Consider the following 11089-nt stretch of genomic DNA (forward strand, 5'->3'; position numbering starts at 1 on the left):
AAATCTTGATAATATATTAGAGGGACCAGAAAGTAATGTCGTTTCTGTCTATCTATTTTACAGAAAAACCGATTGTTTTTTACCGCTTTGGCATGGAAAATTTGTATACTAGATGGAAAAAGGTTGTTGAAAGTGAATAAATTGTAAAGTATCTAATACTTTAAAATATGGTTGGGTGAATTTAACTTTAAAAAAGCGACATTACCGCAAAGGTGCCCCTAATACATCGCTATGAATATTTAAAAGATGTTAATAGTAAACAAATGTATATACCGAATAATGTAGGTATTAAGACATACAACATTAAAATATGACGTTGAAAAACCCAAAAGTAACACGAATTTGTTGACCTGGCGTTTTTAATATTTCGTTTCAAATAAATAATTATACTGAGATATGTGTTATCAGGCGAAAAATGAAGCCTGTCCATTTAATTCCGTGACACCGTCATCGCGCCGTTAGCGGCAATATTAATTAAGGTGATAGAGTCCCTAATAAATTTCATTTGAAATATGCTCTCTGATTATTTCTTAGAAGACACGCTGCGGACAAAATTAAGTCTTTATCATATTGTAACAAATATAAATAAAAATATTTCTTCCTGAACATATTAAAACATATTTAAAGCTATCTAATTAACATAACGAAAATTAAAACATTCATAAAAGATATAGCATTTAACTTGTGGTTTTGGGTACAAATTATTAAAAATCATTTACTTCGCATAGCTTGACAGGTTAACAGCTTGGTTGACGCATCTTAAAATTACCTGGTTTTTAAGGACATTTATTATAACGTCAAAGATTTCTGAGATCATATGCTTACGTTTGAGACAACGAAGAATTGACTTAGTTATTATAGTGAAGCAACAAACACAAAAATAAAATATAGAAGAAAAACGTTTATTTAATTCTATCAAATTGATCACGGAATAAACTACTTTGTTTTATTTTTACGTCAAAACAGTTATTATAACAATTTTGAATTAAAAGTAGTTTAATTCGAAAACGAAACAGCCTATTGTTTTTATTGAACGTTTTCAACTGTAGGCTAATGTACGAATTACATTTTCGTATTAATTAAAATGTATTAAGTTATTCTATTTTTCGCCATCCAAAAGAAACAATGGGTATATTATTATAATCATCGTCATAAGCGAAGTAAAATGTTGAAGTAAAACAGAAAAGGCAATAGGCGATTAAAATTAAAATGTGAGGTTTCCAATTATAGACAAGTTAAAAAAAAATTTAAATAATAGATTTATAAATTATTAAGATGAAGCTGACTTCATATAATTGATTCTATGTACAATACATTTATAATATTTAGTCACATATAACGAAGGCAGTTTGCAAATCGTAAAGCAGTCAATTGTTTTTTTTCTAACGTGTTTATGTTGAACTCAACGCGGCAGACGTGTTTTGAGGCATCACATAACCCTAAACACTAGATTAAAATAATATAAATACTGAGCATATTGTAACCACATGTGACGATTATGTTAAATTTTAAACGCACTTCGCAATTCAGGAAGGTTCCCATAGGCTTCATTTTTAACAATTACGTAAGATCATGCGAATGTTTCACGAATTTTCTTAAGGCAAGGCAATATTAGATTATCAGTTCATTTGTATATCTAAAGACTGACTAGAATTAGTTCGTTTATAAAAGAACGTATCACTTATAATCAAGTGAATGCAATACCACGTTTCATCTCCTAAAAATAGTAAAAGTATTGTATTACTTTTTTACGAAACAAAATATTTATAAAAATCCGAGCATCGATCCTTATGGACAATAACTTAAAACAATGAATAGATGAATGAATAAGTTACAAGCAGGCAAGATTATGACTGCATGCAGAACTGTTATTTTATGATGATATGCTATAACTTTGTTCTTAAGTTCATTATTAAATGTTAGAACTATTTATCCGGAAAAATCCGCATTGCTATCTTGCGTGTGCGTATTAATTATTTCGTTATTTGTTCTAGTTTAGTCTATTGAGTAATAAAGGTATTTTCTTTGTTTTCCTTCTGTGATCCAAATAATTGTAACAAATATTTACTATTTAATTCGGAATAAAAACGTATCGTATAACAAATTGGAAAAAACCGAGAGTGAACGCCGCAATATCTTGTACAGTGCTATACTAATTGCTATTTCGAATCATTAGGCAATATGACGGCATCGATAGATGTTACGACTAATTTTCTTGACAAAAATAGTTTTTAATTTATTCTATTCATGGAATTTATTTTTGAGATAAAAACTTTATTAATTTTCAAGTATTTCTATTAAAAATATTGTTTTCATTTTAACAATTGTTTATATATAAAAAGAATCACTATTAATTCTTGCAATATTCGTATCTCATGGTAGAAATATCCTTTCAAATTGATGGCTTCATTTAAAAAGAATCAATGTATTTGTAAATATTACGTGTACATCTATTTTTACTTAATATTTTTCTATAATTGAATTAAGCATGCAATTTTGCATTAATGAGGAATCTTATCTCCAACTTTAGCTCTTTATAATATTTACAAGATTACAAGCCTTCGTTACAAAACTGTTTCAATACGTAAAAAAAATGAGACAAATATATTTAGAAGAGTGAAAGAAGATGTAGAAGATGTATTGAAGTGGAAATAATAGGGCACATAGCGCACAGAAGAAATGGCACTGGGACCTTATGAATCTGGAATCTTAGCCAAGGATCGGCAAGTGTAGCGTAGAATGTCTACCCCTAAGCAGGATGGAAGACGTTGTATGCAAGCCGCTTCCTACCGGTCCTATTTAAAATCTATGAGCTAGGGCCATGTACAAATGTGAACGTTCTTCGACTGAAATGATGATAATGATCATGATGGACAAATGGTGATGCAAGCGTAAATCATCTTATAAGTCATATTTAAAGTCATTAGTAAATTAAAGAAATATTAATTTCTTTTCGCAAACACGATTCTTTATTATAGATCTTGCAAACCGTTGAAGCTATTTCAAATCATATCAGGACGTAAATAAAATATTGTTGGAGCATTTTAAACATTACGACGATCGCGTAATGTTCAGAAATTAGATTAATCACATTTTTGAACAATATCAAAATCTGTGCGCAAGTTATGTAGTTCCGATACGCGTCAGATCTAAATTTAACTGCGTGTACAAATGTGCAAACATTGCTTTATAAACAGATTTCCTGAGATGTCGGTATATTTAGATATAGTGCATTGTTTAATATTTAGGAAAACGCTTAGCGATTTGATGATTAATCGTCAATCGAATGAAACATAGAGCACTTGTTTGACGGGGTTTCGACTATATGAATTTAATATTTCTTGTTATTCCTTGATGACGTTTAACGTAGATATATACTTATGAAATTGTTTTGTTACTTTAATCTATATATGGCAAATAAAATACATTTTCTAATGTGGTACAACGAACAATTTTCGGCGGGGGCCAAAATAATTCAGCTAAATTTATTAAAAAAAAAAGACAATTTAAATGAAAAATGATAAAGAAAATCATTACTATTTCCTAGCTTTTTCTTATGTAACGTCAATGAAAAGGCCAAAAAGGCTTATTAGGATGTAACCATACTAAAATACGTTTAAACAGTATTTTTTTTTTCATTTTCATGGGTATCACGTATTTAACGTCAATGAAAATCTGAAATAGCTCTTGTTAAGGTGCAAAATAAATTAAAAGAATATATTTAAATTTTTTCTCTGACTATCACGTATGTATCGTACATAAAAAAAAAATAACGTACTATGATGCAACTATTTAAAAATTATTTAAAAGCGTTACAATGAAAATGTAATCACATTATTACAAATTTTTTAATGTCCGAAATATAAAATATTTTTTTTGTTGTAAACATTGTTTCCTAATAAGTCAATAAATAAAATCTCACTATCAATAATTAATTTATACACATTTTGTAGAGGACTTTACTGGCAAACATCTTTTACAGTACGATAAATCAGAAGTCTAGTAAATTAAAATCGCGTGTGTGAGTAACATTCCATAAATTACTGCAAACACTTAATACTTATGGACGGTATATGTATCCAATAAATTAAACGAACGAAGATTTGAACAAATCTTTATCTTACACTGCGGTTCTTATGTAATATTTATAGTCAAAGAAGTGATCAGTAAATGTCAATAAGCCTCAGGCACTTTGCTGCAAGTACAGAAATAGTGACCAGAGTATCAGATAGAAAGTTTTTAGTTTATTATATAGTTGGAGGAACTAGAGTAAATTCTAGGACAGTGTAAAATTTTATTGAAAATTATACGAACACATAAATATAAGCAATCATTATATAAATAAAGTCGATAATTCTTTATCAAAATTAATTATAAAAAAAATTATGAAAAGTATCGGTACGTAAATAATGGAGAGCAGTGTTTGTCGATTGTTATTTGATCTGATTGTGTTTTGTTATGATTATTTTTGTTTGATTTAATATTATATATGAATATTTCATACTATATTTGATATATTTTTAAGTAAGGCATGTTCTGCCTCCTTACACTTAAGATACTTATTTCTTGAACAATCATTTTTGAAAAACATAAATTTAAAAACAAAGTATAGTAAAAATAAATTTTGTTAAAAGACTTGGTTAAAGCTTATGAATCGGAAATAGTTTTGTCTCAAATTTATATTATATGAAAAAAATAGTGAAAAAACCCTAATATTTACCACAAATAAACATGAAACAAATGAAAAAATAATTCTAGATAAATATTAACTTTAAATTAAATAATTTATAAAAGTAATATTCAATATGCGACTAAACTAAAATATGTCGTGTAAAATAAATAACAATTAATATTTATAAATATTAATAATTAATAAACATTTCTACTTTTGAAGCCATTTTAATAATTAAAGCATTTTCTAAATAAATTAACGACTAAATCAATTCATTTGAGACATAATTAAAATAACAAAATAAATTAATTACTATTTGATCGCTTTGAAATATATTCAACAAAACAAAAGAAAAATTTCTTTGATGTAAAAAAATTATTATGTCTTGTTATAATAGAATCTCTTTTAATAATTAGTACATAAAAAAATTATTCATTTTATTGAATGATCAATGGAATGTGTAGTATAGATTTACTTACAAAATTTGCAACTTCATCAAGATTTGAATGCAGGATATCGAAGTTTTCTTCGGATACCAAGTGGTTCTTCAGTTTTAAAGGCATCGGAACTTTCAAACGTAAATTCTGTTTACCGTTTCTTTGAACATTTTCAACATCACTTCGGAAAGGGCAAACGGGCGCTTTGTGATGACCGTTCACGTGCTCCATTTTCCCGTCGCTTCCGTTCTCGTCTTTCACGCAACAATATTTAAACATTACAGACGAAATGCTAATGTAAAATCAATTTATTCAGAGCTTCCGTAACACGATCACTGAAATTATTGCGGCACGGACTGACCGTAACAATAGATGCAGCATAATATATATGCATACGGCGGTATGTCCGATCTAGAACTGAGACTACGCGGTTGTCTCGGCAACGGGCCGGGTTTCTAAACATCGGACGCAAAAAACAATCAACAATCACACGTCACACAGCATTACGATGTATTAGATAAACCGGACACCAGCACCCCTGGCCAAGGTAAAAGACGTCAATAAAAAGTTGTCCATTACGTGTTACGTTTCCTTGATCGAAATTGACTTTGACAAAATCTTTGGCTTTGTATATAACATTTTTAATGAGCTATACACACTATTAACTACTCTATAGTTCTTTCAAATCTTTATTAAAATTGAATTTAATTATTTAATTTACGATGACAGATATGACGATGAGAAAAAAACTTGATACACAACTATAAAAAGATGAGTATAATTTTTAAATTAGGATTTAACCTATAAAGTATAAAAACGTGGCCATGATAAAAAATTGATGTAGAGCAGAAAACTGGTTTGCTATTGGAAACCGGTACGCATATATCCGGTTCTTTTGGATAATTATATATTGCTAATTTAAATATGAAATTATAAATGTACATATTAGTAAAGAAAAGTAAAGATTATCAATGTCTCGTAAAACTATTTATCTTTACAATATTTACCATTATATGGACTTCAGTACCTGATAAAGCACAAAGGATTTGGAAGTTAAAGTAATAGTGGGCAGTCGTTATCATTTGCAGAATAAATGTACGCTGAGTCCTGGAAAGAGAGTACGACCAATAGAAGACCTTGTTAAGGTTGGCGGAAGACGCTGAATGTAGGCCACTTGCAGCCCATTCTAGTAGAAATTTTCGAGGTAAGCCCATATCCAGTAGTGCAGAGCAGTCTTGCGGTTGAAATGATAATTATGATGATAAAAAATTTCGCAACGATTTTAGCCTATCTATGTAGTATACTTTGCAACGTTAGATTACGTAAAAAGATAAAAGAAAGATTTTACATTAAAATTTTTTTGTGAATTTCATATAATACTATAATGAAAAAGTAAGATGAATTTGTTCACAAGATGTACATTCTTCACTTATTCTTTCAAATCAATTTTAAACCCTTCAAAGCAAATTTGACAACGGTTTTATCAGTCCTTGAAACAGTGGGAATAGTGTTATTCCGGTACAGCCTTCAAGACTTTCTTCGATTGGGTCTTTATTTCCTTAATCATGTCAAAATCATGACCTTTTGAGGTTGCTAAATAGCCAGAAGTTGCACGAAGCATAATCAGGCGAATTTGATGATTACAGAATGATATGAATCGAGTTTTTGTCGCTTTTCTTTTAAAAGATTCAGCTATTTTGGCACCAATCGAGACTTAACGCGTTTGAAACACAAAAAATCCATTAAAATAGTTTGGGCTGAGCCAAATTATATCCCAACTTTAGAAAAACAGACGCTTGGCAAATGTCTATAGACAGTTCTAACAATCTAAGAAAAAATACCTGTCTTCCTAATGCCTGGGAGTTTTAAATGACAATTTCACTTTACTTTTGACGTTCTCTCAAATATCTCATTGACGTCATTGGACATATGCAGTGATCTCTTTAAGACGTCTTCTAGAATGATACCTCTGTAAAGGTTAATTATGCTGCTTATTTATATTCAAGTGCTTGTGTGATGGTGATAAACCAGCGCAGTCAACTTTAAATTAGAGCCCAATCTCATTGTAACAAGCGCAAACATGGTATTGTAAGACACTGCTTCTGCGCACCTAACAACAGTATTAATAAACGATGTAAAAAAATATTTTAAGTTCCAAGTGAAAAAATGAATAATTTCGTAAAAACCACATTAGAACATAAAATAATTTGAGTCATTGTTAAGGAAAGACTTGATGTACCAGGAAATCCCTCCACTTATTCACCAATTGTTTTATCAGACAGTTGGCCTGTCATTCACATTAACGTCACAATCGTTTGCTTAAGCAAAGTATCATTATTTGTTAACAATACTCACACACATTTTTTCTTTACTGTATTTATTATTATAATACATTAAACAGAATTAACTAGCATAAATAAAATCTTTGCTAATTTTTTAAAGCCAAGTTGAAATCAGTTTTACGTTTCTTATAACTCTCAGACTTATAAGATAGGTAAAACTTAAAATTTATTGTATCCTGTTAATTTTTTTATACAAAATATGCTATCGGCATGATGGTGATTGTTTAGAATGGTAATTAAATATATAATGACAATATAAATTACAGTTTTACACGCAAATCAGACGAAATAAATTTTATCATCATCAAAATAACTTCAGCGCTAGGATGTCCACAATTGGACATAAACCTCCTCCATGAAATTCCAATAGACTTAAATAGTTGTCAAGGTCCTTGATAAGGTCGTCTGTTTAACTAATGAGTGGACATGTATCCACTCCACTGTGTCCTTTTTCCATAATTTTTTCTTAATAATGTAATGGATATGAAATCTTTCTCGTAATAGCTGTTCACTATTTTGGAGAACGTCCTGCGCTGCTTTTGCTGGTCCGTGGTGTCCACTCCAGACCATTAGGGCCGTAGCGGTCTTCTGTTATGAATGTTATAAGGCCTGCCCATTGCCACTTTAACTTTTCAATCTACTGGGATATGTCCGTTACTTTCATTCTTCCACAGATCTCCTCGCTTTAGATTCGATCTCATGGTGAAATTCCGAGCATGGCTCTTAGAGTAATTGCCAACGAGGCCTTGAGTGTAAAACCATATTTCAATTCAGATAAATTTATTAACTGCTTGCTCAACCTATTAAATTTCGGAAAAGGTATGGTCCTGTTTCGATAGTGTTAAACCGACAGTAGCGTTATTAGGTTTCATTTATCGGATTCTAACGTACGTGACATGTCATGCTGTGTAAAATTTCCCGGAAACAATTAAAGTCGCTGGACCATTGATGGCGACCTATGACACTCGTGTGAGTGTTGACATGCGAGCTCATTTTGCGTGACAAGCATTCACAATAAAAATACTTGTCTCTCATTACTACCAGAGTTGTCTATCATTATCATTACTTATTTTATTAATATATATTAATTTAACTCAAAAACTAGACGCCATCTGCTGGTACAATACTATTTAAAGATTTCACAATGGTTTTATTTAATTTGTTTCAGAAACATATTTCAGCTAATTGTTCTTGGCATTAAATAAAACGGAGTCGAATAATAGATACAGTCACTGACACTGGCATGGCCTTGAAATATACGTAATAAGTGTAAACGTGAAACAAAAAATTTAGCAGACAAAAAGACACTAACTTTTAATATAAATTGCTTTTCTATTTCTTTTCTGACTCGTAATTAATCAAAAAATCAACAGACAAACGCCCTACGCAAGGCATAAGCCGTCGCCAAAGATCGTCACGTTGACAAGTCTTGCGCTACCGTATCCAGCGATGGCGATCGCAGTGTGGTATTATGGTACGCAGAGAACGTTGCTGTCCATCCTCTGGAAATTTGTATATGAGCATTGACAATTCTACATAATAATGCATAAGTGTGAATTATATATAAAAATGTATCGATGCTGCGAAAGTTTATTTTAATATTGCCAAGAACGTTTTTATTCCAAATTCGAAATTTTTTTTATTAAATTTACCAACGCTGTGCATATAAATGTCATTCGAGTCTTGGTATAGGTGAATTTGTAGGTAAAGATATAAAGATTATGCTATTTCATAATTAAATCCTTTCACGGACAACTGTTCAAACCGGAAAACATCATTGTTTGCATGTCAATGTTTGACATTTACAGGCAGCGCGATAATAACAGCCATGTTTTTGATACATTAATTATTATCATATATTTATTTAATTACCAACTTCAGTCACCATTTGCCTAAAACACTATTTAGATTATGGCTTGTTTTCAAAGTATTCCGTTGTAATTATTATCAATTCAACTATAGAGCATCCAGTACTGAACAATGGCCTCTGATTTCTAATAAGACTCGTTGGAATAAGGAATGAAGAGACCCGTAGATGAACAATAATAATTATGTAGCCCAGCGCATTGGCAAGTGGAAGCAGTCGTCAGGCCACACATGGGACCTGAAGGTCTAGAGTAGAGAACCCGGACCTGTATGCGCAGCGTGGGGTGTGACAAGGACAGACGATTTTGTTAATGTCATCGAAAGAAGCCGGATGCTGGGCGCTGATTATTGATGAGCCTAATTCAATTATGCTTTCTATTCTTTAAATATTTTATAGTTTAATATACAAGTGATTAGTGTAAATGATCCTAAGTGAAAAAATATTATGTGTAAATGCAGAAGTAAAAAAACCTATGTTTTTGTCTTAAGGGATTATCGGGTTATTAATCTCGTGTGATATGACATTACTAAAGATTTTCCTTACAACAATAATGTAAATAGTCAATTAATTTTGATAGTGTTAAAAATACAATGACTCATTAATTTAATCAGTGGTTTTAACGAGACACGGTGGGAAATGTATAAACAAAACAATTGATGAATACGAAGGAACTTTATTTGATAAATAACAGACGAATATTTGATAGACCGGAATAATGCAATCTCTTTATCATATACACAGCCAAATTATAACTTCGACTGCTACTTGATATGGTGCAATACGTAATTGTGTGATTATTAATTATACCTATAAATATTAAATATAAGTTATCAATTATATTTTCGAAAAAATTTCTTTGATAAAATTACATTATTTAAGAATTAGAAGACAAGTACAATGTTCGTTTATATTGTAGTAACACAGAAATATTGGTTATTAGGAAGTTTCATTATATTAAATTTAAAATATGATTAATAGAAAATATGAATACATTTCTTAGGACTAGCTTATAATCACAAATTTTATGACATTCAATATACGACTGTAGCAAAAGAGATATATTTTAAAATACGAGAAGAAAAATATATTGCGATAATTCAATTACTGTTAAAGGAATTTATAATACATTGATATTAAAAAACTAGATTATAAATAAAATGTTTTGCTTCGTTTATGCTATTTCATGGTGATTTTTAAAATCATTAATATTTAAAATTCTTTAAACACATAAAAGAATAGTTTTGCTATTTTATAATATTTGTAAAGGAAATATTTACATGTGGACCAAAAGGTTTTAAAAAGTTAGGCAATTTGAAAAAAAGTAATCGTTGTAGTAGTGATTGTATTATTTTAATAATTAAAATGAACATACTAACAAGTAGATAGTGTTTTTAGTAAAACCCGCATATAATATTTTTACGAAAATAAGATAAAAAACATCAAGAATAAATTTTTCATTTGACGATTATATAAATAGATTGTGAAAATGCAGAAATTAAACAGTGTGTGTTTAAAAAAAATTATCACTTGTGCGCTTTAACATTATATAAATCCCTGCATAAAGTATTAATCTAAAAAATAACATTTCAATAAAATAAAATTTTCTATGTAAATTATTAATAACACATTATAATACCATTTTGTTAATTAGAAGAAAAGTCTTTGAAAGTTTCGATTGAAAAAGACACGAATCACGTTAAAAGAATAATTGTATTATAACTTTAATGATTGTTTAAAGTTTAAACATTTTAAGATTCTAAAACTCACGAAG

At 29.7% G+C, this 11089-nt stretch overlaps 1 protein-coding gene across 1 annotated transcript in view; it reads right to left on the minus strand.

Annotated features, from left to right (window-relative positions):
- LOC137930564 (nitric oxide synthase-like) overlaps window positions 1-5490 on the minus strand; it is a 32354-nt gene extending 26864 nt beyond the window's left edge. Inside the window, exon 1 of the mRNA XM_068773856.1 lies at window positions 5152-5490. Coding sequence (XP_068629957.1) covers window positions 5152-5388 — 237 coding nt within the window. The 5' untranslated portion in view covers window positions 5389-5490. The remainder of the gene's footprint in view (window positions 1-5151) is intronic.
- Between the last annotated feature and the right edge of the window lie 5599 nt (window positions 5491-11089).

Source organism: Battus philenor, unplaced genomic scaffold, assembly GCF_028537555.1.
Source record: "Battus philenor isolate CCGP_79_NKW_IND1 unplaced genomic scaffold, ilBatPhil1.0.hap1 SCAF_6, whole genome shotgun sequence".
In the NCBI taxonomy this organism is placed as follows: domain Eukaryota; kingdom Metazoa; phylum Arthropoda; class Insecta; order Lepidoptera; family Papilionidae; genus Battus; species Battus philenor.